We start from the raw sequence: 27,910 nt of genomic DNA, 5'->3' as shown, positions 1-27,910 counted from the left end.
CAAATGAACACATTTCTACTGGCAAATGAACACATTTCTACTGGCAAATTAGCAAATGAACACATTTCTAGTGGCAAATGTGTTAAATTATAGCCATGGTATAAAAGGGATAATCAACTCGGGGTTCTAAGTGTTCTCTGGAAAATAATGCCAACTCCGGGGAAAGTCAGTTCCACACACACACACCTTCCACGTCGTTCATGCTTTTCCATAGAACGCATAGCACCTCGTTGATTATCCCTTACCTAGACAAACCTCTACATTTAACATACATTGTATGGGTGTGTCCCTTTTGTTCTGAAGAATGCAAGGTCGATCTGGATAAATGTTTGTGCGTGTGCGTGCTCGCATTTAGAATGTGTCTGCATTCAAGCGTGAACTTTGTTCACAATGGCTTTCACGCTACATTGGTCATGGCTTTACAATTATGAGCAACCAAGCGAACAATTCACTCTTCTTAGGTTTTCCATTTCCTTTACCTTTTTCTATTTAGTCAGAAATCACTTCTGTATTTTTACATACACGTACATACCGTAGTCATGATTCGTCTCCCTGTGCGTCTTTGTTGCAGCCCAGCTTTGTGAGTGACGCAGCAGTTCCTGGACGGAGTGCTCTTGACAGCGTGGAGGTGGCCTATGGACGACAGGTCAGTAATTTGGCTTGACGCTGATTGCGCTGCAGTACCACTTAGAACGATTTAGCCTGAGATACCTACAGTAAATGGCCCAAAACGGAAGTGCAGTCCTCAATCTCATTTCAAATGTTCAAAGATGTGAATCACCAAAACCCATCCTCTCTTGTGTATTTTACAAATGTCCTTATGTTATGATTTTAGACTTCAATAGGCTGTAATACATCCTGTCAGCCTGGAGCTAAGTGCCCTGGAACCTTACTTTTGTCTGTATAAAGTAGTTGTTGTGGAATTGTTAGATTACTTTTTAGATATTACTGCACTGTCGGAACTAGAAGCACAAGCATTTCGCTACACCCACAATAACATCTGCTAACTATGTGTATGTGACCAATAAAATGTGATTTGATTTGACCTCATGATCTGAATGGAAACACAGCCTCAGTCAGGATGCAGCTGCACTGTAGTCCACTTCATAGTAATGGGGTCATGCTAAGCAAGGCAGCAACAGATCAGAGAAATTGATTAGCTGAAAGAGCCAGGGCATGCTGGGTAATTTCTCTGCCCCACTGCACAGGTGTAGAATAGCCTGTCTCTCTCGTCCTCCAGTCTGTACATTCTGGGTGAAAGAGGAAAGCGTCTGCTGGTAAAAGGGGACATAATGTGTCGCCACATCGCCAGCGGCGTCATCTTCCACAGGTCTTTGTGATCTCCTTTGATGACCTCCTGTATGTTTTCGTCCTTTTTGTTCCATTTCTCGTCATCCATCACTTTACTATGCGATCGTAGCCTCCCCTGGGTGACTGGATCGTGGTGACCAGGATCAGGGCTGGGCCCTGCTGGCATTAGTGCTGAAACGTCAGCACTGATCGCTCTCCTCTGCTCCATCAGTGTTTTCTCTGCTTTTATTGTGCCTCAGATCTACATTTTTAATGAGAAGATAGTGAATGGACATGTCCAGCCCAACCTGGGAGACCTCTGTGCCTCAGTGGCAGACAACCTGGATGACAAGGTAAGCCCCAGCTGATCCACGTCTCCATTCTACATTATTATCCCCCCATCTGCATACGTTAGTTGGTTCTTCTTCCCCTTCAATGGCTAATTATGTCATTTTTCTGGATGTATTTGTGTCTCCAGAATGTGTCGGACATGTGGTTAATGGTGAAGCAGATGACAGACGTGCTGCTGGTCCCAGCCAAAGACACGCTGAAGAGTCGCACGGCCTTGGACATGCAGGTGGCTTTCGTCACGCAGGCCCTGCAGTTCCTGCAGAACAGGTCGGAGGAGGACAGAACCATCAAATTAGAATGAGAACACTCCCTTAATGGATTATAAAACTACACTTGTGTAGTTATCCTCCCCCCCCTCCCCACACTAACGTTTCTCTTTGTTTTTCCACTACGGCAGCTATAAGAACTACACCATGGTGACGGTGTTTGGGAACCTGCACCAGGCCCAGCTAGGAGGAGTCCCTGGCACCTATCAGCTGGTGCGCAGCTTCCTCAACATCAAACTGCCAGGGCCTCTGCCAGGCATGCAGGTACTGTACTGCCCCCACACTGCAGCACATTCTGCTAGAGACATCAGCGCTGTGCACAGCCTTACATAGCACTGTATTATTCAAGATGGTGTTTTTACTAAGTGTAGTGTAGATCCGTGTAGGGCTCCCGAGTACCACAGCAGTCTAAGGCACTGCATCACTACAGACCCTGGTTCGATTCCAGACTGTATCACACCCGATCGTGATTGGGAGTCCCATAGGGTGGCGCACAATTGGCCCAGCTTCGTCTGGGATAGGGTTTGGCCGGGGTAGGCCGTCATTGTAAATAAGAATTTGTTCTTAACTGACTTACCTAGTTAAATAAAAAACAATACGCACAGTTAAACTCAGCTGTGTGTGTTATAACAGGATGGTGAGGTGGAGGGTCACCCAGTCTGGGCTCTGATCTACTACTGCCTGCGCTGTGGGGACCTGGGGGCTGCCATGCAGGTGGTGAACCGGGCTCAGCACCAGCTGGGAGACTTCAAGACCTGGTTCCAGGAGTACATGAACAGCCCTGACAGACGGTAGGAACCTCACACATACTGTGTACCTCCACTGTGTGTAGTCATCTGGTCTAGGTTCTCTGTTTCACTTTCTCCTGCAACCTGAAGTGCTGTAACACCATGGCTCAGAACACCAAACCACCAGTGTGATTGCTTTTCTCATATGAATAGAAACTAATCTGCTCAGTACTCCTCCTCTCTCCAAGTCTTTGTCTCTCTGTGTTAAGCTCTGTCTGACCTATGCTGTATCCTCTCCTCAGCCTGGCCCCTGCCACAGAGAACAAGCTGCGTCTCCACTACCGCAGAGTGCTGAGGAACTGTGCTGACCCCTACAAGAGGGCCGTGTACTGCCTCATCGGGAAGTGTGACATCGCAGACAACCATGGAGATGTGGCCGACAAGACCGAGGACTACCTGTGGCTTAAGGTGCTGAATACCAGTCTGTAGCATGTATGTTAATATTACCAGTGTACATGATACATGGTGCCTTAAACACAGCAATACTCCATTTACATTTTAGTCATTTTGCAGACGCTCTTATCCAGTGACTTAAAGGAACAATTAGAGATAAGTGCCTTGCTCAAGGGCACCTCGACAGATTTGTCACCTAGTTGGCTCTGGAATTCAAACCAGCGACCTTTCGATTGCTGGCCCAACGCTCTTAACTGCTGCGCTACCTGCCGCCCAGTTAGGGAGGATCAGGTAAAATAGGTTTCCCTCTTGTCAATACTCCCTGACATTAATGTAGACCTGTTCTTTCCACCCTGCCCACAGCTCAACCAGGTGTGCTTCGATGACGACGGCAGCAGTGCTCCTCAGGATAGACTGACATTGGCCCAGCTACAGAAACAGCTTCTAGAGGACTACGGTGAGTTCAGAACACTGAGGATACATGACAGCCAGACTACTGAAGTGAAAATAGACCTGGATACTAATTATGTTCTAAGAGAGAATACTGGCTAGGACTGGAGGACTCTTAGGGTTGGGCGGTATTCAGATTTTAATACTTTCATACCGTTCCTGTACCGTACCGGGGTATACAATATTACCAGCATTTATTTTATTTATTTTGACGCACATAACAAATTAGGCAGAAGGGATCTTGATCCAGGAGGGGATTGTTTGTCTCTGCTGTAACCAAGAAGCTTGATACACGCTAGCCTCTTAGCTATCAAGTTAGCAAACCATACCTGCGTAGCTGGGGCCCTGAGCTGGAGATACATTTTAGATAGTTATAAGCAGGGGCGTATTGGTATTGAAAATCATATTGTCTGTATTTCAAAATACCCCGATAGACGGTATACCGTCTAAGCCTAGACTTTTAAAGTAGAGTTGTGTAATGGCACCACTTCTCAGTCCCCCCCCTGGGATCTGCTCTGTTCGGATAAAGAAGTGCTTCATTGTTCACTCTTAAAGCTTCAACTTTTCTTTAGTTTTATCCCACAGAGGGAGGCAAAGCTCTCCCACCTGGAGGATGAGTCATGGCTTGTTATCTCTCTCATTTTAACACAGTGTATTAAAAGGTGACTGTGACTCATAGATAAGCCTGCTGCCTTTCAAAATGGCTGATGTATTCATGTTTTCTTCCTACTCAGTTGAACATGAACTTCACTGAGAGGGATTAATGCAAGTTGATGGGATGACTATGTAGTGGAATAGTTTGTTTGAAAATGTTTTAATATTTGTAATACTGAGCAACTACAGGTAACTGCCAAAATAAAGGAAACCCCAACATAGTGTCTTAAGAGGGCATTGGGCCACCACGAGCCAGAACGGCTTCAATGCACCTTGGTATAGATTCTACCAGTGTCTGGAACTTTGTTGGAGGGATGTGACACCATTCTTCCACGAGAAATTCCATAATTTGATATTTTGTTGATGGTGGTGGAAAACAAATCTTTTAATTGGGTTGAGATCTGGTGACTGAGAAGGCCATGGCATATGGTTTACATCTTTTTCATTCTCATCAAACCATTCAATGACCGTCGTGCTCTGTGGATGGGGGCATTGTCATCCCATGGAGGCATGGCCATGGTAGCCAAGATAATGGCCTGCCTAGCATTTTTATACATGACCCTAAGCATGATGGGATGTTAATTTCTTAATATACCTGCTTTCAATATACTTTTTATCCCTCATTTACAAATGTGATTAAGTTGTTTTGGCAGTAAATTGCTGACTTCATCTATATTGAATTAGCATGTTCTATATTCCATTTTCCATGTTGTGAATGTGATCCTAATGATTTTGAGTTTATTTCTGTTCCTTTTTATAGGAGAGTCCCACTTCTCGGCCAGCCAACAGCCGTTTCTGTATTTCCAGGTGCTGTTCCTCACAGCCCAGTTTGAGGCTGCTGTGGCCTTCCTGTTCCGGGTGGAGCGTCTACGCAGTCATGCAGTTCACGTGGCTCTGGTTCTCTACGAGCTACGGCTGCTGCTCAAGTCATCAGGACAGAGCGCACAACTGTGTACGTCCTGTCAGGATACCTACCTGTCTGACTTTCTCTACATTGACAATCAGTCATGTTCTACAAAGGATGTCTTAGTTCACAGAAAATGGAAGGAGACTTGACTTACTGTTGCATGAAGTATGTGGTCTTGTTCATTAGGGATGCAAAGCTTGATTCCTTTTTAAAAAAGGGGCTTAATTTCTAAGTAAACATCATTGTAGTTTTGAAGCTGATACTTATAAGTGAATGTTTTCTACCTCTCAGTGAGTCAGGAAGCTGGGGACCCCCCTATGGTGCGTCGGCTCAACTTCATCCGGCTGCTCATGCTCTACACGCGCAAGTTTGAGTCCACAGACCCCCGGGAGGCTCTACAGTACTTCTACTTCCTACGGTACGTTACTCTACGTTGCGGCCATCCTCCTAACAGGTGCTGTTTTCAGGTGAGGGGACCTCTTCACCAGTCCACTGAGTGTCAATAGGACTTGGAGGCATGGCGGTAGACTTCCTACGGTACGTTAAGCTTAGTCATGGGGGGGATCGATACAGTTGCATATCTCAGTATTGTTTTGATATTTGACTCCCAAGTATCTATTTGATGATTTATTTATTGCTACTATAGGTAGCTTTATCTAGCTGTAGTCGGCTGTACCTGCGCCAAAACCCCAGTCTTGTTCATCCTATAGCTTGTTCTCCTTCTTCTTTTAAATAGTGAGCCAACTTGTTTTCAGCACTTATTTCCATGACTGATCAAAGCCTTGTTTTCTCATGCTCTCTCTTGTCTTGCAGATATATGGTTAGCAATATGGTTGGAACCTCAAATCGCAGTACTATCAAAATATCTAATCACAATACATATGAATAACCCAGTGGGCCATGAATGAGTTGACCATGAATAATACAGAGGCTTTCACACATGCTATTGGTTGGTTTACTCTTTCTATTCAGGTTCATTTTGATGAGAGCCTTCAGACCTCTATCATTATTTAGAAGATGTAATGTGTATATAATCATTCAGTTTGGTAATCAAATATGTGAATGTGTATCCTCTTCCTTTTGGACACAGGAATGAAAAAAACAACCAAGGAGAGAACATGTTCATGTGCTGTGTTAGCGAGCTGGTGATTGAGAGTCGAGAGTTTGACATGCTTCTAGGAAGACTAGAAAAAGATGGCAGCAGAAAGGTAATGGTCACGCCTTCATTTTCACTTGTGTTAATTATTATTTAACTCAGTTAAATATGATCCCTTTTGTGAAAGCATTTGTGGTGCTGCTGGTTTTCCATTGTGCTCATGGCACCCTAGAACATTTGTATTCAGGCCGTTCAAAGAGCTGATTGTGAGTTGTGCTTCTCCCCCAGCCTGGAGTGATTGATAAATTTGCCGGAGACACTCGAGCCATTATCACAAAAGTGGCGCTGGAGGCTGAGAACAAGGGCCTGTTTGAGGAAGCAGTCAGACTGTATGAGCTGGCCAAGGTGAGCAGGGCTCTGGGAAAGGTTGCGGTCAAGCTGTGCCAGTGGGTTTACTCTAGGTGAAGGTACAGGCTGGGTAGAGGAAGAGTAGGAAATAATGAAATGTCACCTCACATTTGTCTGTTTTTCTCCTCTGATCTTTAGAATCCAGACAAGGTCTTAGAGCTGATGAACAGGCTGCTGAGTCCTGTTATCGCCCAAGTCAGCGCTGCCCAGTCCAACAAGGAGAGACTGAAGAACACTGCTGTTGCCATCGCTGAGCGGTACTATCCTCGCCACCTACTCTCACTCACATACTTACTGTGCATCATTTACATTCTGCATTGCCACTGAAATTAGATCATGTTTGACGTTGCATCATATAGGCTTACTGAAAGCAATTGTTAAAAAGACAAGTGGACCTCATCAAAAGTGGACCATTTAGGCCCAGTTCTAACTTTAGTGTGTGGACTTGTTTACTGACTCAGGTACCGGACCCAGGGTGTTGCTGGAGAGAAGTCTGCAGACAGCACCTTTTACCTGCTGCTGGACCTCATGACCTTCTTTGATGAGTACCATGCTGGAAACATAGATCGGGCCTACGACGTGAGTCTTATCATCCAGGGCTTCCTGCCTGATGGCTTACAATGCTGTTTATTCAGATGGCATTGAGAAGCGTTATGATAGCCTCCTCTCCTCTTAGATGTTAATAAGTCCCCTGTTTGGAGACTGGCTCCGAATGACATTTTGGTGTACAAAGCTCTCTGAACGTCATAGGGTCCGTGTCTCACACTGCCAGAAATCCCCATCTCTCTGCTCTCTGCTCCCACTCTCCCAGCAAAGCTGACTTGAAGTGTCAGGTTTCAGACCCCACATTTGCATAGGGAGTGACGTGACACATTTTCTTGCCCATCCAGACAAGGAACGATTTCCTGTGTCTGGGAAACTCACATCTGTGCTTGCAATAGCGCACATGAAACGGGATAATCTAGTGGGTCAGCCGGATTTAGAGCTCTCAACATGAAAATATACTAAATAATTGTGTATAATTAAACTAAGACCACTTTATCTTGGTCACAGACGGACGAAATCACTTTGTACTTAAAGCTGAAGTTGTAAGAAGTCTGCACATGTGAATGGTGTCTCTGCGCCTCTTAGTGGACATTTAAGAGAAAATTCTTTCTGCAGTTATGAAATAGTTCCAATTTTGTACTGTCTGAAAAAGTTGGATCATATGTATTTTACAGTTATAAGAAATGTAAAATCTTATAGTAAATTGTTTACTTTTATTGTAACTATATTTTAAAAAACATTTCTGTAATTTCAAGCCCTATTGCCCCACTTTTTTTAATGGAAAACAATTATAGATCATTTTTCATATTTTATTTGATAAAATATTGATTTTGGCCTTTACAACTAAAGCCCATAGAAACGCATTGAATAACACATTCATAAATGGCAAAAAGGCCAGTCAAAAAAAAGTATATTAAACAAGGTTTTGAAGTGTCTGTCCTAAATCTAGGAGATATAAAAAAATATATATAGAATTTATTTTTATACATATTTTATCCCCTTTTTTGGGGTAAGCACAAAGCTACCTTCATACTTCCATTTTTTTTTTTTTTTTTCTTTCAAACCGGTACCAGTTACCTTCAGACGAGTCCCTTGACACTTGTGGGGGTTGTAGACCAAAACGGAGAACGTCAATGTGAGAGTCTCCCCTTTCCATAATAGTTTTTAGGGCAAACCATTCGGACCCTACGAACGTTTTCCTGAAAAGGCCGATTTTCGGGATGTCTCATGGTCTGACAAACACCGTTCTACCTCTGCCAACTTTCACTGCAGATGCTGAAGTTCGACAGTGGTGGATTGAGACGTATCCAATGCAAAAAAAAATCTCTAGTTTAAACTGATGGATTTTGATGGGAATCTTTTGGTATGTAACTTCGATTGAAGCACCGACTCTAGGGGTTAAAGGAAAGAGTCAGCCTTTTTGAATGTTATATCGTTTTTGTGTGTTTAGATGCACAAAAACGATATAACGTTTAAAATGGGTGAATCTTTAACTGTCCCTAACTTCTCCCCACCAACTCTCTCTCTTTGTCTCTGTCAGGTGATGGAGAGACTGAAGCTGGTCCCTTTGAGTCAAGACAGTGTGGAGGAAAGGGTTGCTGCATTTCGCAATTTCAGTGATGAGGTGAGATATATATATATAAGTAGGTGTGTCCAAACTTTTGACTGGTACTGTGTATATATGTACACAAGCAATCAATCAAATGTATTTATAAAGCCCTTCTTACATCAGCTGATATCTCAAAGTGCTGTACAGAAACCCAGCCTAAAAACCCAAACAGCAAGCAATGCAGGTGTAGAAGCACGGTGGCTAGGAAAAACTCCCTAGAAAGGCCAGAACCTAGGAAGAAACCTAGAGAGGAACCAGGCTATGCGGGGTGGCCAGTCCTCTTCTGGCTGTGCCGGGTGGGGATTATAACAGAGCCAAGATATTCAAATGTTCATAGATGACCAGCAGGGTCAAATAATAATAATCACAGTGGTTGTCGAGGGTGCAACAGGTCAGCACCTCAGGATTAAATGTCAGTTGGCTTTTCATAGCCAATCATTGAGAGTATCTCTACCGCTCCTGCTGTCTCTAGAGAGTTGAAAACAGCAGGTCTGGGACAGGTAGCACGTCCGGTGAACAGGTCAGGGTTCCATAGCCGCAGGCAGAACAGTTGAAACTGGAGCAGCAGCACGGCCAGGTGGACTGGGGACAGCAAGGAGTCATCAGGCCAGGTAGTCCTGAGGCATGGTCCTAGGGCTCAGGTCCTCCAAGAGAGAGAAAGAAAAATAGAAAGAGAATTAGAGAGGGCATACTTAAATTCACACAGGACACCGGATAAGACAGGAGAAATACTCCAGATATAACAGACTGACCCTAGCCCCCCTGACACATGAACTACTGCAGTATAAATACTGGAGGCTGAGACAGGAGGGGTCAGGAGACACTGTGGCCCCGTCCGACGATACCGCCGGACAGGGCCAACCAGGCAGGATATAACCTCACCCACTTTGCCAAAGCACAGCCCCCACACCACTAGAGGGATATCTTCAACCACAGGAGAAAGCCGAGTATAGCCCACAAAGATCTCCACCACGGCACAACCCAAGGGGGGGCGCCAACCCGAACAGGAACATCACGTCAGTGACTCAACCCACTCAAGTGACGCACCCCTCCTAGGGACGGCATGGAAGAGTACCAGTAAGTCAGTGTCTCAGCCCCTGTAATAGGGTTAGAGGCAGAGAATCCCAGTGGAGAGAGGGGAACCGGCCAGGCAGAGACGGCAAGGGCGGTTCGTTGCTCCAGTGCCTCTCCGTTCACCTTCACACTCCTGGGACAGACTACACTCAATCATAGGACCTACTGAAGAGATAAGTTTTCAATAAAGACTTAAAGGTTGAGATCGAGTCTGCATCTCCCACATGGATAGGCAGACCATTCCATAAAAATTGAGCTCTATAGGAGAAAGTGTTGCCTCCAGCTGTTTGCTTAGAAATTCTAGGGACAGTAAGGAGGTCTGAGTCTTGTGACCGTAGCGTACGTGTAGGTATGTACGGCAGGACCAAATCGGAAAGATGGGTAGGAGCAAGCCCATGTAATGCTTTGTAGGTTAGCAGTAAAACCTTGAGATCAGCCCTTGCCTTAACAGGAAGCCAGCGTAGAGAGGCTAGCACTGGAGTAATATGATCACATTTTGGGGTTCTAGTCAAGATTCTAGCAGCCGTGTTTAGCACTAACTGAAGTTTATTTTGTGCTTTATCCAGGTAGCTGGAAAGTAGAGCATTGCAGTAGTCTAACCTAGAAGTGACAAAAGCATGGATTGATTTTTCAGCGTCATTTTTGGACCGAAAGTTTCAGATTTTTGCAATGTTACGTAGATGGAGAAAAGCTGTTCTTGAAACAGTCTTAAAATGTTAGTCAAAAGAGAGATCAGGGTCCAGAGTAACGCTGAGGTCCTTCAGTTTTATTTGAGTCGACTGTACAACCATCAAGATTGTCAGATTCAACAGAAGATCTCTTTGTTTCTTGGGACCTAGAACAAGCATCTCTGTTTTGTCCTAGTTTAAAAGTAGAACATTTTCAGCCATCCACTTCCTTATGTCTGAAACACAGGCTTCCAGGGAGGGCATTTTTGGGGCTTCACCATGTTTCATCAAAATGTACAGCTGTGTGTCATCCGCATCGCAGTGAAAGTTAACATTATGTTTCCGATTGACATCACCAAGAGATAAAATATATAGTGAAAACAATAGTGGTCCTAAAACGGAGCCTTGAGGAACACCGGAATTTACAGTTGATTTGTCAAAGGACAAACCACCCACAGAGACATCTTTCTGATAGATAAGATCTAAACTAGGCCAGAATTTGTCCATGTAGACCAATTGGGGTTTCCAATCTCTCCAAAATAATGTGGTGATCGATGGTATCAAAAGCAGCGCTAAGGTCTAGGAGCACGAGGACAGATGCAGAGCCTCGGTCTGATGCCATTATAAGGTAATTTACCACCTTCACAAGTGCAGTCTCAGTGCTTTGATGGGGTCTAAAACCAAACTGTAGCGTTTCGCATACATTGTCTTCGGGAAGGGAGTGAGTTGCTGCACAACAGCTTTTTCAAAATATTTTTTGAGAGGAATGGGAGATTCGATATAGGCCGATTTAGTTTTTTATATTTTCTGGGTCAAGGTTTGGCTTTTTCAAGAGAGGCTTTATTACTGCCACTTTTAGTGAGTTTGGTACACATCCGGTGGATAGAGAGCCATTTATTATGTTCAACATAGGAGGGCCAAGCATAGGAAGCAGCTCTTTCAGTTGTTTAGTTGGAATAGGGTCCAGTATGCAGCTTGAAGGTTTAGAGGCCATGATTATTTTCATCATTGTGTCAAGAGATATAGTACTAAAACACTTGAGTGTCTCCCTTGATCCTAGGTCCTGGCAGAGTTGTGCAGACTCAGGACAATTGAGCTTTGGAGGAATATGCAGATTTAAAGAGCCCGTAATTTGCTTTCTAATGATCATGATCTTTTCCTCAAAGATGTTCATGATTTTATCACTGCTGAAGTGAAAGCTATCCTCTCTTGGGGAATTCTGCTTTTTAGTTAGCTTTGCGACAGTATCAAAAATACACTTTGGATTGTTCTTATTTTCCTCAATTAAGTTGGAAAAATAGGTTGATCGAGCAGCAGTGAGGGCTCTTCGATATTGCATGGTACTGACTTTCCAAGCTAGTTGGAAGATTTCCAGTTTGGTGGAGCTCCATTTCCGTTCCAATTTTCTGAAAGCTTGCTTCAGAGCTCAGGTATTTTCTGTATACCAGGTAGCTAGTTTCTTATGACAAATGTTTTTAGGGGTGCGACTTTGTCTAGGGTATTGCGCAAGGTTAAATTGAGTTCCTCAGTTAGGTGGTTAACTGATTTTTGTACTCTGACGTCCTTGGGTAGGTGGAGGGAGTCTGGAAGGGCATCTAGGAATCTTTGGGTTGTTCGAGAATTTATAGCACGACTTTTGATGATCCTTGGTTGGGGTCTGAGCAGATTATTTGTTGCGATTGCAAACGTAATAAAATGGTGGTTCGATAGTCCAGGATTATGAGGAAAAACATTAACATCCACAACATTTATTCCACGGGACAAAACTAGGTCCAGAGTATGTCTGTGGCAGTGAGTTGGTCCGGAGACATGTTGGACAAAATCCACTGAGTCGATGATGACTCCGAAAGCCTTTTGGAGTGGGTCTGGGGACTTTTCCATGTGAATATTAAAGTCACCAAAAATTTGAATATTCTATCTGCCATGACTACAAGGTCCAATAGGAATTCAGGGATCTCAGTGAGGAACGCTGTATATGACCCAGGAGGTCTGTAAACAGTAGCTATAAAAAGTGATTGAGTAGGCTGCATAGATTTCATGACTAGAATCTCAAAAGACGAAAATGTTTTCTTTGTAAATTGAAATTTGCTATTGTAAATGTTGGCAACACTTCCACCATTACCGGTCAAAAGTTTTAGAACACCTACTCATTCAAGGGTTTTTCTTTCTTTATTTTTTTACTATTTTCTTCATTGTATGATAATAGTGAAGACATCAAAACTATGAAATAACACATTGAAGAATCATGTAGTAACCAAAAAAGTGTTAAACAAATCCAAATAGATTTTAGATTCTTCAAAGTAGCCACCCTTTGCCTTGATGACAGCTTTGCACACGCTTGACATTCTCTCAACCAGCTTCACCTGGAATGCTTTTCCAACTGTCTTGAAGGAGTTCCCACATATGCTGAGCACTTGTTGGCTGCTTTTCCTTCACTCTGCGGTCCAACTCATCCCAAAGCATCTCAATTGGGTTGAGGTCAGGTGATTGTGGAGGCCAGGTCATCTGATGCAAGCACTTCATCGCTCTCCTTCTTGGTCAAATTGCCTTTACACAGCCTGGAGATGTGTTGTGTCATTGTCAAGTTAATAAACAAATGATAGTCCCAGTAAGCCCAAACCAGATGGGATGGTGTATCGCTGCAGAATGCTGTGGTAGCCATGCTGGTTAAGTGTACCTTGAATTATAAATAAATCACAGACAGAATCACCAGCAAAGCACCCCCACACCATTACACCTCCTCCATGCTTCACGGTGGTAACCACACATGCGGAGATCATCTGTTCACCTACTCTGCGTCTCACAAAGACACGGCGGTTGAAATCAGAAATCTCAAATTTGGACTCATCAGACCAAAGGACAGATTTCTGGTCTAATGTCCATTGCTCGGGTTTCTTGGCCCAAGCAAGTCTCTTATTATTGGTGTCCTTTAGTAGTGTTTTTTTGCAGCAATTCAACAACGAAGGCCTGATTCGCAGCAGTCTCCTCTGAACAGTTGATGTTGAGATGTCTGTTACTTGAACTCTGTGAAGCATTTATTTGGCCTGCATTTTCTGAGGCTGGTAACTCTAATGAACTTATCCTCTGCAGCAGAGGTAACTCTGGGGTCTTCCATTCCATTATCAGTCCTCATGAGAGCCAGTTTCACCATAGTGCTTGATGGTTTTTGCGACTGCACTTTCAAAGTTCTTGAAATGTTCCATATTGACTGACCTTCATGTCTTAAGTAATGATGGACTGTCGTTTCTCTTTGCTTATTTGAGCTGTTCTTGCCATAATATGGACTTGGTCTTTTACCAAATAGGGCTATCTTCTGTATACCCCCCCACCCACCCCCTGCCTTGTCACAACACAACTGATTGGCTCAAACTCATTAAGAAGGAAAGAAATTCCACAAATTAACTTTTTACAAGGCACACCTGTTAATTTAAATATATTCTAGGTGACTACCTAATGAAGCTGGTTGAGAGAATGCCAAGAGTGTGCTGTCATCAAGGCAAAGGTGGCTATTTGAAGAATCCCAACTATAAAATATATTTTGATTTGTTTAACACTTTTTTGGGTTACTACAAAACTATGTGTTATTTTATTGTCTTCACTATTATTCTACAATGTAGAAAATAGTAAAAAAAAAAATAAGAAAAACCCTTGAATGAGTAGATGTTCTAAAACCTTTGACCGGTTTTGTGTGTGTGTGTATATAATATATTAATGTATATATAATTATACTCAGTATGCAACACTACACTTCCAAAGTGTACATGTAATCTTCTCTTGTTTTTTTTTTCCTTCTGTCTTATTCTCATTTGCATCTTCTTCCAGGTCAGGCATAATCTGTCGGAGGTACTCCTGGCCACCATGAATATCCTGTTCACGCAGTGCAAGCGCCTGAAGGGGGCCACAGCAGGAACCCCTGGTCGACCACAGAGGTCCATCGAGGACAGAGACTCGGTGAGGAGATGGTGACTTCTCAGGGCAATACTGGCCATGGGATAAAACCTGAGGAACTTTATAAAGACTTTTGGGGGCTGTGCATTGTGATGAACTGGGCAGTAAAGACATGCCTCTGCTCCATTATATGATATTTCATTGAATAATGAGTACTGTGCTATCATGTCTTGTTTTTATCTGTTTTGACACATGATTGATTTCTCTGTCAGCTCTAAGATGTCTTTTATGTGTGTCAACAGCAACTGCGCAGCCAAGCCCGTGCACTGATCACGTTTGCCGGGATTATCCCGTACCGCATGGCAGGCGACACCAATGCCCGGCTGGTGCAGATGGAGGTCCTGATGAACTGACCCCAAAATACATTCAAGCCCCAGCCATACCCACCCTTTTCATCAACTGTCAGATTTTGTTTTGCTTCGTCCCCATTTTATGTTTCTTTGTCCTTATTTGTTGCTCCATATTTGTATTATTTTTTTTCATGAATTGAAATAAAATGCCAGTTAAATTTAATTTCTTACGCATTCATTTCATTTGATTCATTTGCATTTAGTATTTCAGTTTGCTTGTTTTTTTTATTATTATGCATCATGGTCATCTATACAATTATTAGTGGTATGAATACTACCTGGATTTAAAGAAAACTGAAGGAAGTACTCTTAGATTCATTTGGAATTATTGATTTTAAAATCAATTGTGCCTTTTGATATTTTATGGTAAAAGGCATATTTTAAGATTTTGTCAATTAAGCCCTTTTTTCTACTTACCCAGAGTCAGATAAACTCTTGCTGCTAAAACTGCACACTGAGACATAAAAATGGTACACGAGTTAATCTGACTCTTGGTAAATAGAAAAAAGGGCTTAATCGCAAGTATCTCCAACTATTCCTCAGACATGGCCTACCTATAGTCATAGAAGAAACAGGAAATTGGGAATCATATTGAACTAGCCATAATCCAGTGTTAATCCAGTGGTCCAGGAAGAACTAAATCTTGCAAAAAGTTTTGTCTTCACCAGAAGATGTGTTCTACATTGAATCCACCTCCACAGTCGATAAAAATTACATTTGGAGAAACCATTGATTTTATAAAGGTAGCATGTAAAACTGAAACCGGCAGCTAATACGATTTTGTGGGTGCTAAAACGACAATTCAGCACCCACTGTGTACTCTGTAAATTGGTCAAACTGCACACCCACACATTCAAAATTGTATCCCTGCTGGTGGTTATCTATAAGGAATTACATGATGATATACCAATCTTTGCTACTAGTTATACCTGACTGATTTGCTTAGAAAGGTCTGTTTCTTTGGATAACATCTCCCTTTTTATGACTACACTATCAGCAGCTGAAGAAATACTACTCTGAGTAGGTGAGAGGAACTGTATTGAAAGTACATTGTGATGGGCCCTATCATGTATGACACTGCTACACTTATTGGCAGATGGTTAGAAGGGAAGGAAATGCCTTGAGAGAACACAGATGGGAGTCTGCTTGGCTGCGCTAGATTGTCGAGAAGCCTTTCCTCTCAAACTGATTCCATTGTCACCACAGGGGACTTGTCTTCATTATGGAGACAACCAAATTGACTGTGCAGGCTCTTTTAATGCAGTTTTTTAACTTCACTCACAGCCCTTATCATCATGAGTTCTGGAGACAATGCCCTTGCTACGCACCACATCTGCTCTGGTGAAGATCAGTCTGGAGGTCTCTGTGGAAAAGACATGGACCGTCTGCCAAGGTGGATCCACTCTCAGGTGTGTGTGCTGCAGCTGGTGTTGTGAATCAGGCCGATGCCACACACCTGCTATAACCCGGCTATTTCACAACACCAGGGTGGCACTGCACCACTGCCAACGAGACGCCAATGGGCAAGCAGCTTTGAGGAGCGGAAGAGTTCCTACGGTTCACCAGATGAAATGTCTGCTGTGATTTTAAATTCAATGTCGTGTAAAAGCATTTGATTAAACTTGTTTTCATGTTATTGTGAGTTTTTACTTAATGTATTTAATAATGGAGGACAATTATGCCCCAAGGAGGCAAATAAACTAATTTATTTGTATTCCAGGAGGAAATGCTTTGTTAAAAAGTTATATTTTCAGGATATACTGTAAGTAATAAAACACAGTTACATTTTGGCCCAAATGCAGTCAGAGGGATCAACAGTTTTGAATAGTAAGGCTTCTATACCCAGAATTGTCTGCAGGGTCAGCGGTTTAATGGAAACTCAATGAAAGGGAACACATACTGCTGCTGGCACAACATGATTGCTCAGCTGAGACTGTAACAGTCATTTACCATGCTGTTTTACACAACATGACCAACTGATACCAAGGTCATCCTTTAACTGAGGCAGTGAAGTGGTAAACACACACCAAAACATTCCAAGCATGACTGTTTTGGGGATGGCTTTTACATAGCAAGAATGAGGTCACCTGAAAGTTATTCCGTAGTGGCAACTTTATCAAGATATAAATATTCAATTATTTTATAAGGATCCCCTTTGTCTACTGTTTGGTTTAATACTGAATGGCTGGCCAAAGGAGAAGTCAGGGATTGTTTAAATGGAGATTTTGAAGGTAATGGAGCTGTCTCCCAAACTTGTTGCCTTTCCATGTCTTCAATATAAATATTTTCAATTTCTCCCATCCTTGGGAGGCCCCTTTATATCAATATGGAATAAGAGGAAGGGAGTTCCTCCTCAGAAGCAATACCTTATGGAGAAGGCTTTACCTCTTCTATCTTTGTGACTTTCTGCCAAGGTTATCTTGCCTTAGATCACAAGTTAATCTATGTAATAAGGAGGTTCACAAGCCCTCAGGGGGTTAGTTATAAATACAAATTGCTCTCATGGAGTTCCAAATAGGTTCAGTGAACTGAACATTCACTTATCTCAACATGGCCAAAGGCACTTCCTGCCTTTTTCAAGACATATAAAGCCCCTCATGCTACCATTTGTTTCCTATTACTTGAAAACTTTGGTCTTCCACTCCAAATGGAGGAAGTACCAGCAGCACCAAATGAGGGGATAAGCCTCTCTGCTCTTAGAAGCCAGTTCTCCGTGAATGGGGAAGAAGGACCCAAGTATGGCTTTGATGGCAACAGATATCACTATGGCGATGGGACCAGCGTGGCTTCTCAGAACTCCACACAGATCCTCACAGGTTACGACACTCTGGATGTTGGCCCAAATTATGACTTCTATGCGAACACAAATGCCCAAGGGAGGGTGCGTCGATCAAGACCATCCCTCTTTCAGCTTCACTCCAACATTGAAGTAAGTTCGACACATTTGGCCTCTAGGCAACATTCCTGCAATATGTCAGGCCTTCTATAGTGTTTTTCTTGTACTGCAAATTGTACAGACTGATAGACAGTATGGTTACATCCCTATTTCCCTACCACCACCCCTAAGGAGGATTCCTGTCCCCCTCCTCTGTATGAGGAGACCAACACAGGCAGAGCACCTGGGGACAGCTCAGAAGAGGATGTTGAGGAGCCTCAGTCAGAACCCACCAGGTTTGGATGGGTAAAGGGAGTCATGGTAAGACACGACAGACACAAAACAACTGAGATTCCATACAACACTATACATACTCCATTATACTGGTAGTCATGACAACATGCTAAGGAGAAGTGAATTCCCCCTAGGTCCGCTGCATGCTCAACATCTGGGGGGTGATCCTGTACCTGCGGCTGCCCTGGATCACTGCACAAGCAGGGATTGGTGGGTCAAGTGATAGGTCTCAACGCTTTTATTTCATTAAAGTGTCAATTTTTGCATTGATGGTGATTGTGTATTTCTGGGACTGTATTTGTATGGTTTACTGGATTGTATGTGATATTCCTCCTCTTAGGTTTGACCTGGGTCATCATTCTGCTGTCCTCCTGCATCACTGGCATCACTGGCCTGTCCACCTCCGCCATCGCCACCAACGGAAGGGTCAAAGGAGGTGCATTATCCCTTCGCTGAAATAATACAATAATAACACAGGTTCAAGCCGGCCCTGGCCTAAGTGATTTGGTTGGTGGGCCTCCCATTTCATGGCAAAACATTTTAGTGGCCCCCCCTCTTGATGGCGGAGAGAAACATTTCAGTTTTAAAGTTAATTTCCTGTAATTCTACCGATTTTGCCATGAGGTGGAGAGAAATGTTTGGCATTTTAAAGCTATTTTCCAGTAATTCTTCACATATTGCCATGATTTATGCCATGTTATGGTTGGACTTTTTTTTTTTACTGAGTGAGAATGACTAACAAAATCACCCCTGGAGGTCAGGGCCCCTGGAGGTCAGGGCCCCTGGGCACGTGCCCTGCATGCCCGGTCGGTATTCGGCCATGATACTACATGTTTAGATAACTGGCTAGATTAACTACCAATCTAAAAATTGTTAGCTGACATGGCTAATTGAGTGACTGTCAGTGACTGATGTAACAAGAGAAAAACTGAGTTCCTAAACCGCTTATGTTGATTATGCCTGGCTCTGTACAGGCTTCTTATACTCAAATAACACTGATCCTCTTTTGTCCCTCTTGCAGGTGGAACCTACTTCCTAATCTCTCGTAGCCTGGGGCCAGAGCTGGGAGGATCCATTGGACTCATCTTTGCCTTTGCAAATGCTGTGGCGGTTGCCATGCACACTGTGGGCTTCGCTGAGACTGTGCAAGCATTGATGGAAGTCAGTGTGTTATCACATAGGCCTATACCCACATCACTTATAGCCAACCTCTCTGAGTTGGCATTCCCTTTTTAACTGTACCCTTGTTTTAATTTGTCTCCCAAACCTCCTACCTCAGGAGAGTGGTGCTAGCATAGTGGACCCCATTAATGATATCCGCATCATTGGAGTGATCACTGTCACATGTCTGCTGGCCATCTCATTGGCTGGGATGGAATGGGAGGCCAAGGTCTGTTCAAACTGCCACTAGGAGGCACTCTTTCTAAATAACTACAGTACATGCCTTGTCACAATAGACCACGTTTGATGTTAGAACTCAATACAGTTGGTTGATCCTGGCCATTTTTTTGGAATTTGTAAAAGACATGTTTTACTATAAGATGTATTTAATTTGTTTGAGAATGATTGTTTATTGTAAGCCTCTGACTATGGAGTCTCTGGATAGATGGCATGTTATCATGTGGTGCATTGTGTTCTTTGCCAACTATACAGGCCCAAGTTCTCTTCTTCTTCGTCATCTTGGTGTCCTTTGCTAATTACATAGTGGGGACCATTATTCCCGCTACACCTCAGAAGCAAGCCAAGGGCTTTTTCAGTTACCAAGGTCAGAGCTCCATGGCATTTCGACAGAGTGTTTTGAATTTCATATTTCATATTAGATTCCAGTTATTTTTGTTTTCCTCTATCATTAAAATAGACACACTGACTATTCTTTCCCCTCAGCGGATATATTTGCTGAAAACTTTGTACCCGGCTGGCGTGGGCCTGAAGGCAACTTCTTTGGCATGTTCTCCATCTTCTTCCCCTCAGCCACAGGGATCCTGGCAGGAGCCAACATCTCTGGGGACCTAAAGGCAGGTTCCTTACTATGATCTCTCTATAAATGTCTACTGTATATTCTCCTCACTCTAGGAGAGAAGGGCTCTTTGGATGAAAGGGAGATGTTTAAATCAGATGCTTATTATAGCAAATGTTTGACTGTTGATTAGTCATTATATATCCCCCCCCCCCTTATTACTACACAATATAGGACCCTACAGTAGCTATTCCAAGAGGAACATTGATGGCTATATTCTGGACCACTTTATCTTATCTCATCATAGCAGCAACTATTGGTGAGTTGTACACATGCACAAAGTGTCTCCTCATGATTTCATTGGTGCTTCCTGTCTGTCAATATGTGCTGTGTATGGGCCTCTCTCTGTCCTGGTTTAGGAGCCTGTATGGTACGAGATGCGTCTGGAATTATGAATGACACCTTGGTCATGTCTAGTGCTGATAGCTGCCAGGGTCTGGCCTGTCAGTACGGCTGGGACTTCACAAACTGTATTACTAACAGAACCTGCACTTATGGCCTCAGCAACCAGTACCAGGTGACCTATACAAATGATTGATTACCATGTTTCAATGTTCAATGCACAAGTATGGCCTTGGTGCATTGTATCTGTTTCCCTTCCCCTTCTTTCTGTGGTCAGAGTATGAGTTTGGTGTCAGGGTTCGCCCCTCTGATCACTGCTGGGATATTTGGGGCCACTCTCTCCTCAGCCCTGGCCTGCCTGGTCTCTGCACCCAAAGTCTTCCAGGTAGGTTTTCTTAGGGAAACACTTTTACTACAACTAAAGAGGCATTGGTGTGTTATTCTATTAGCATTATCTTGTTCTCTTCTCACTTACAGTGCCTCTGCAAAGACAACCTGTATCCAGTTATTGGTTTCTTTGGGAAGGGTAATGGAAAAAACGACGAACCAATCAGAGGCTACGTCCTGGCGTACATCATTGCTGTCTGCTTCGTTCTCATTGGTATGATAAAGACCTGTCAAGATTGATGCAGAGTGAAAAGGAGATGTTGTTACAGTAACACAGCCCTGCCCTGTCTTCTCACCCTTCAGCTGAGCTCAACACCATCGCTCCCATCATCTCTAACTTCTTCCTGTGCTCCTATGCTCTCATCAACTTCAGCTGCTTCCATGCCTCCATCACCAACTCCCCAGGTCAGGAGCTCAACCAGGACATGGTATCATGACCAGGACATGGTATCTCAACCAGGACATGGTATCATGACCAGGACATGGTATCTCAACCAGGACATGGTATCATGACCAGGACATGGTATCATGACCAGGACATGGTATCATGACCAGGACATGGTATCTCAACCAGGACATGGTATCTCAACCAGGACATGGTATCATGACCAGGACATGGTATCATGACCAGGACATGGTATCTCAACCAGGACATGGTATCTCAACCAGGACATGGTATCATGACCAGGACATGGTATCTCAACCAGGACATGGTATCTCAACCAGGACATGGTATCTCAACCAGGACATGGTATCATGACCAGGACATGGTATCATGACCAGGGCATGGTATCTCAACCAGGACATGGTATCATGACCAGGACATGGAATCACGACCAGGACATGGTATCTCAACCAGGACATGGTATCATGACCAGGACATGGTATCTCAACCAGGACATGGTATCATGACCAGGACATGGTATCTCAACCAGGACATGGTATCATGACCATTAAAAGTCCTGCTCTGATGTTCTAACCTAACACCTGTTAAAAAGTAAACAAATTCAATATCTTATTGCCTAATTATATTTGCGTCAGGTTCAATGTGTGTGATTGACTGTGTTGCAGGCTGGCGTCCCTCCTTCAGGTTCTACAGTAAGTGGATGTCCCTGCTGGGTGCCGTGGTGTCGGTGATCATCATGTTCCTGCTCACCTGGTGGGCGGCGCTCATCGCTATTGGCATCGTCATCTTCCTGTTGGGATATGTGCTCTACAAGAGACCCAGTGAGAAAACACACACATACAAAGTTTCAAATTCATTCCCCCCATAAAATCTGTAGCAGTTTTTTGGCAAGTATTGTTTTTCATTGAATATTCAGCAACTCAATCAGTTATTGATTTATTTTTAGCTGTAAACTGGGGATCATCAGTACAAGCTGGGTCATACAACATGGCATTGTCCTACTGTGTGAGCCTGAACCAAGTGGACGATCATATCAAGAATTACAGGTCAGACCTGAACTCTCTCTGAGGACCTAATGAGAACAATGTCAGCCTTTTGTTGCTGTTCCAACTGAATAACCATTTCTCACTTTGTATGTGATTTTCTTATTCCCTTTATTCTTACCTTTCTCAGACCTCAGTGCCTGGTCCTCACTGGTCCGCCCAGTTGTCGTCCTGCATTGGTCGACTTTGTCGGAACCTTCACCAAGAATCTAAGCCTGATGATATGTGGGAATGTTGTCACTGTGAGTTATCATCTTGAATCATTGTACAGGGATCATTAAGGGTTGCCCTATTACCCAGGGAAAGTGACCTGAGCAGTCACGCAAGTTGAGCCTGCTCTGAGGTTGCCCCAGTAGTGAAGTATTTTTTTTTACTGATAACAACCAAAATGCTAAGAATTTCAGTAGTCTGGTCTTTCTCGTTCCTCCATTGTGTGTGGGTGAAAATAGCTACTTTACATTTTCAGGCAAGTGATCACAGTCTTCTGGCAACCAAAAAATACTCCTGACTTGACCTTCATCAATATGTTAATGTTAATAATATAGCAGATGCTTTTATCCAAGTTATTTACAGTCATGCGTGGATACATTTTTAAGTATGGGTGGCCACAGCGGGAATCCAACCCACGACTGTTGGCGTTGCCACCACCATGCTCTACCAACAGAGCCACGCAGGACACAATGTCAATTGTTGATTGTACATTGCCTATTTTTTTTAATTCTATGTCATTAACCTCTAACTCCCTCTGTCACCCTGCTGCTGTGTCAACAGGGAGGTCCTTCTCCCGCAACCTTGGACACTGCCAGTAGCAACAGTCATGTTACCTGGCTGAACAAACGGCAGATCAAATCCTTCTATCACGGTGTGGTGGCTAACGACCTGCGCACTGGGGTTAAGATGCTGCTCCAGGTGGGCCAACTGCCAAGCCTTATCTATCAGGTCCATTTCATCATGTGGTTCCATAGGATTTACTGAATGTGTTATACTGTGTCTAACTCCAGGGTGCCGGTTTGGGTCGGATCAGGCCGAATGTTCTCTTGACGGGCTTCAAAAGGGACTGGCGTAAGGACAAACCATCCTGCATTGACAACTACATTGGGATTCTACAGTGAGTGAATCACTCGGTCAAATCAGCAAGCTGAGTTCGTAATGGACGTGACGGAGTAAGGATGCAGTTTAATATGTCTTTGTGCATTTGTTTCAGTGATGCGTTTGACCTGCAGTATGGAGTGTGTGTGCTGCGGATGAGGGAGGGTCTGGACATGTTTCGGCAGGCACAAACACATGGTGAGGAACCCAACAACCATGAAGATTTCATGTTCTTTTACAATATATCTTTATTTATCATTGCTTCCTTTTATTGCAGTTAACCCTGGGTTTGAGTCAAGCCCAGAGAGGGGTGTCAACACCTGTGTCCCCCCTGCACCCCCAGCAAATTTTTCATGTATGTATGATCATATTTAGAGTATACAGTTTGTAGTCTATGACATTCCTTTTTTTTCTATAGTATTGACAGGGATATTTTGTATTGGTTATAGTGGACCCTGATTCCATGGTGACTGAGCCTCAGCCTCAGCCTTCTACTGTGTTCCAGTCCCAGCAGGGGAAAAAGACCATTGATGTGTACTGGCTGTTTGATGATGGAGGTGAGTTTATTGTTCTGGATTTCATTGTGCCCTTCCACAAATCAAATAGGTTTTATAACATAGTCAGATTGATAATGTGGGGTCATAAATCATACAATGTTGTTACATGTCAAGTACCCCAGGTCAGAGAGATAACATAGGATAGAATTATGTCATGGTCACATCAGGCAGAGGGGTCTATGTTATGTGTGAAAGGTAAATGTTAAGTCTGTTGTGCTCTTAAAGGTCTGACGTTGCTACTTCCCTACCTGCTCACACGGAAGAAGCGCTGGGCAAGGTGCAAGGTACGCGTCTTTGTGGGCGGAGACATCCAGCGAAAGGAGGAGCAAAGAAAAGAGTGAGTGTAGTGTGTTTAAGGCCATAAAGTGTGGTAGAGACATGATATGATGTTGTCCCCCTTGGCCTTTCACCCTCCTTTGAATGTAAGCATTTCGCTGCACCTGGAATAACATCTGAAAATCTGTGTACGCAACCAATAAACTTTGATTTGATATAGATTTGAATAGTTCAACTGACCATGTCCTTGTGTCTAATTTTAGAGTCATGGACCTCATCAGCAAGTTTCGCCTTGGTTTCCATGACGTTGAGGTTCTGCCTGATATCAATGCGAGACCACAACCTGAACAGTATGGTTCCCTGTCACTCACTATATACTGTATAATTGTGTACTATTCAGAATTGTACTTTCTGATTCTTGCGTAAGAGTTCAGTTGCACAGTGATTCAACACTCACAATTATTAATTTAATCTACGTCCATTCACAATGTATGCAGGGCAATGTTCTGTTGAGAACCTTTCTTCTACTTCTTTCTCTGACAGTGTGAGGAGGTTTGAGGATCTGATAGGGCCCTACAGGCTTAACACAGCCCAGAAGGATGGACATGTAACAGCTGAGCAGCTGAATCAGGACTGTCCCTGGATGGTGTCTGATGAGGAGATAGAGACAAATAAGCCCAAGGTGACCATTATCTGGGTTTCATTGGTCAGGACCACTCTATTGCCAAACTTTTAAATGTAGCATAGCTAGATGTGGAACATTTGGTTATGACAGTTTCACTGTTCTCAGACAGACTGGTTACAGTCCCTTCTAAATGTGTGTTTGTGCACCAGACCCTTCGACAGATTCGTCTGAATGAAGTTCTTCAAGATTACTCAAGGGACGCCGCCATTATATTTGTGTACGTACTCTGTTTTTGCAAACCAGATGTTTTTATTGCATTCATTGACTTGAACCCACCCCATCCCATGACAAAGCTAATAAAGGTGAGAGGGATAACGGATCTATGTTCTCTCATTGACTTGAACCCACCCCATCCCATGACAAAGCTAATAAAGGTGAGAGGGATAACGGATCTAAGTTCTCTCATTGACTTGAACCCACCCCATCCCATGACAAAGCTAACACAGGTGAGAGTGATAACGGATCTATGTTCTCTCATTGACAGGACCATGCCTGTGGGAAGGAGAGGGCAATGTCCCAGTGCTCTGTACATGGCATGGCTGGAGACTTTATCTCGTGACCTGCGCCCACCAGTCTTACTGGTGAGGGGAAACCAAGAGAATGTGCTCACCTTCTATTGTCAGTGATATCTGTTTTAACCATGTTCAATGAAGTCACCCGATGGTCAAGGAAAATAACATTGTTATTGTCATAAATTATAATGCATTAGATGTGCTCTGGTAGAAGTCCTCTGGTTATGACATTTCACTTGTTTCATTATCATCAGTACTAGACACATTAGCCATCTGTGAAAAATGTGATTAGATTTAAGGTCATCATCATTATCATCATCATCAGTACCAGAAGCATTGTTGTCATTATCATCATTAAGCAGTAGTAAAAAAAACATTCTTGATTGTTAAACGTGTGCTTGATGATAGAAGTTTTGATGTGTAACACCAGAGTGTATTTTTAATTGTCTATACATTTTCATTGTGCCTATTTAATTTGGAACGTAAGCAACAAAGGTAAATGGGATAACTAGGCTTCTTGTATTGTGTACCCCCTTGAAAACATCCCAATGTCACAATGATCATTCCAGATCATTCCAGTTTGAAATTGAAATGGGGTCCCCTGAGAAAAACTGTAATCTTATCAAAAAAATTACTTTTTTCTCTTCAAATGGGCATAGAATACACAGAGGTGTAAAGTTATTAAGTAAAAATACTTTAAAGTACTACTGAAGTCGTTTTTGGGGTTATCTGTACTTTACTTTACTATTTATATTTTTGACAACTTTGACTTTTACTATATTCCTAAAGAAAATAATGTACTTTTTACTCCATACATTTTCCCTGACACCCAAAAGCACTCGTTACATTTTTAATGCTTAGCAGGACAGGAAATTCATCAAATTCACACACTTATCAGGAGAACATCCCTGGTCATCCCTACTGCATCTGATCTGGCAGACTAACTAAACACAAATACTTTGTTTGTAAATTATGTCTGAGTGTTGGAGTGTGCCCCTGGCTATCAGTAAATAAAAAAATACAAATAATTGTGAAGTCTGGTTTGCTTAATATAAGGAATTTGAAATTATTTATACTTTTACTTTTGTTTCTTAAATATATTTTAGCAATTACATTTACTTTTGATACTTAAGTATATTAAAACCAATTACTTTTTGACTTTTACTCAAGTAGTATTTTACTGGGTGACTTTTACTTTTACTTGAGTCATTTTCTATTAAGGTATCTTTACTTTTACTCAAGTATGACAATTGGGTACTTTTTCCACCACTTTTTTCACAACTAAGGGCATTTTAGGGTAATATAATGCGCTTTAATGTCATGTGTTGGGTCAGCCTGCGAGAACTAAAACTGAGAGAATGTGAACACACGGCGTTAACTAGGGAATATACTTATTTCAAGTGGGTCCCCTGTATTTTCTACTGTCAATTTGGGTTCGTGTGCAGAAAAAGTTTGCGAACCGCTGATGAACTGCAACTTCACAGCCCGTATGATAAACAGACTGCTCCCGGAGCAGGAGCCTCCACGTCTCATCACGAGCCTTGGTTATCCAATCACAGCAAGCCACCGTGTGTTTCCAAACAACATCCCTTTTCACAGAACTACAGGCTGTGTAGCTAGCTACTTACTTCCTCATCATCTCAACTAAAAAGTTGTCGGCTGAATAAATTAATTCCTACTTTGTTTTTCTGACATTTTACCTTGATGATTAGATGCTGTAATTACTTACTCCGTTGATATTATAACTAAGAGGTCGCGTTGGAGAGGTCACAAGAAAACAAAAATGGACAACAGTGGTTTTCCTAACGTTAGACAAAAGACAATCACTCTTGTGATAAAAACCCCGAATCAAGCCCACGGGGATCAAACGATTGAAGGAGTTGACACGGACTGGACAGTGAAAGAGTTGAAGACTCATTTATCGAGGGTGTACCCAAACAACCCGGTGAGTGATTGTGATAGCTAGCTAGCTAACTTGGCTAGCTAGCTACCCCATAACTAGCAAGCTAGCCAGTCCTTGCCAAGTTAGACTGGTCCAGTAAGTTAGCCAGCTATAATGTCATACTAGTAACGTTAGCAACTGTCAATAACAATCATGCAATCCAAACAGCTAACTAGGCTATAAATAGTTGTGTATGTACAAATCGTGGTTGCTGTCAGTGTGTGTTGTGTTGACATCTGTCCCCCTTTCCCCCCACAGGCTGAAAGTGATCAGAGACTCATTTACTCTGGCAAGCTGCTCCCAGACCAACTGCATGTCAGAGATATTTTCAGAAAGGTACGTGTGTGTGCCTATTCGCATAAATATTAACTAGACATATTCTCAGAACTTTAGCAAATACTGAGTTATGTGCCATCTGTTCAGATTGCTGGTATCATCAGTAAAAAAAAGTCATTGATTCAAAATGATGTGCCTAGGGATTCAGTCTGCCTACAGGGATACACAAATACCTGAAATTAGGCAGAGAATTGCTAAACCTAGTTCCTAGTTATTTTTAGTATTACTGGATTACCTATACAACTGTGCTGAACAGTGTGTATATTATGTCAATGAATTACAATGCTAGAAGCTCAGATTAATGCAGAGAGCAAAACCCAGACAGTAAACTGAACTGGGCTTTGACATCCC

At 42.9% G+C, this 27,910-nt stretch overlaps 3 protein-coding genes across 7 annotated transcripts in view; all 3 read left to right on the top strand.

Moving 5' to 3' along the window:
- Positions 1–14,961, top strand: part of LOC100195319 (nucleoporin 93) — a 35,697-nt gene extending 20,736 nt beyond the window's left edge. For all 4 annotated transcript variants that reach the window (XM_014124080.3, XM_014124077.3, XM_014124079.3 and 1 more), the window contains exons 6-21: positions 572–646; positions 1,551–1,643; positions 1,769–1,908; positions 2,039–2,171; positions 2,541–2,698; positions 2,938–3,103; positions 3,452–3,545; positions 4,953–5,144; positions 5,391–5,517; positions 6,190–6,307; positions 6,484–6,600; positions 6,742–6,860; positions 7,065–7,182; positions 8,690–8,773; positions 14,323–14,451; positions 14,691–14,961. In XM_014124080.3, the coding sequence (XP_013979555.3) occupies positions 572–646; positions 1,551–1,643; positions 1,769–1,908; positions 2,039–2,171; positions 2,541–2,698; positions 2,938–3,103; positions 3,452–3,545; positions 4,953–5,144; positions 5,391–5,517; positions 6,190–6,307; positions 6,484–6,600; positions 6,742–6,860; positions 7,065–7,182; positions 8,690–8,773; positions 14,323–14,451; positions 14,691–14,801 (1,974 nt within the window). In that variant the 3' untranslated portion in view covers positions 14,802–14,961. The remainder of the gene's footprint in view (positions 1–571; positions 647–1,550; positions 1,644–1,768; positions 1,909–2,038; positions 2,172–2,540; positions 2,699–2,937; positions 3,104–3,451; positions 3,546–4,952; positions 5,145–5,390; positions 5,518–6,189; positions 6,308–6,483; positions 6,601–6,741; positions 6,861–7,064; positions 7,183–8,689; positions 8,774–14,322; positions 14,452–14,690) is intronic.
- A 2,442-nt stretch (positions 14,962–17,403) lies between these two features.
- On the top strand, positions 17,404–26,316 carry slc12a3 (solute carrier family 12 member 3). The gene is made up of 26 exons (XM_014124221.3): positions 17,404–17,727; positions 17,866–17,994; positions 18,102–18,177; positions 18,308–18,403; positions 18,989–19,128; positions 19,247–19,357; positions 19,621–19,732; positions 19,852–19,982; positions 20,159–20,243; positions 20,344–20,501; positions 20,604–20,711; positions 20,804–20,927; positions 21,017–21,118; positions 21,785–21,940; positions 22,066–22,165; positions 22,293–22,404; positions 22,934–23,071; positions 23,164–23,270; positions 23,367–23,449; positions 23,529–23,606; positions 23,701–23,808; positions 24,034–24,145; positions 24,348–24,434; positions 24,628–24,766; positions 24,919–24,986; positions 25,254–26,316. Exons 1-26 carry the CDS (start codon positions 17,446–17,448, stop codon positions 25,393–25,395), a joined length of 3,084 nt encoding a protein of 1,027 aa, XP_013979696.1. The 5' UTR covers positions 17,404–17,445; the 3' UTR covers positions 25,396–26,316.
- Positions 26,317–26,826: 510 nt separating this feature from the next.
- The window catches only part of herpud1 (homocysteine-inducible, endoplasmic reticulum stress-inducible, ubiquitin-like domain member 1), an 18,356-nt gene continuing 17,272 nt past the window's right edge, over positions 26,827–27,910 (top strand). The window contains exons 1-2 of one of the 2 annotated variants that reach the window (XM_014124099.3): positions 26,827–27,226; positions 27,482–27,559. In XM_014124099.3, coding sequence (XP_013979574.1) covers positions 27,065–27,226; positions 27,482–27,559 — 240 coding nt within the window. In that variant the 5' untranslated portion in view covers positions 26,827–27,064. 2 annotated transcript variants of the gene reach the window in all.

Source organism: Salmo salar, chromosome 10 (genome assembly GCF_965601325.2).
Source record: "Salmo salar chromosome 10, fSalSal1, whole genome shotgun sequence".
Lineage (NCBI taxonomy): Eukaryota > Metazoa > Chordata > Actinopteri > Salmoniformes > Salmonidae > Salmo > Salmo salar.
Note: the sequence above shows the minus strand (reverse complement) of the source record. Positions and strands in the feature narration are given on the sequence as shown.

What these genes read in the sequence shown, in the direction of transcription:
- slc12a3 (XM_014124221.3), top strand. Translation starts at nt 17,446, where the DNA reads ATGGAGGAAGTACCAGCAGCACCAAATGAGGGGATAAGCCTCTCTGCT. An exon ending in AGCTTCACTCCAACATTGAA is followed by an intron (nt 17,728 to 17,865) that starts GTAAGTTCGACA and finishes ACCACCCCTAAG; the next exon opens with GAGGATTCCTGTCCCCCTCC. An exon ending in CTGCACCCAAAGTCTTCCAG is followed by an intron (nt 20,712 to 20,803) that starts GTAGGTTTTCTT and finishes TCTCACTTACAG; the next exon opens with TGCCTCTGCAAAGACAACCT.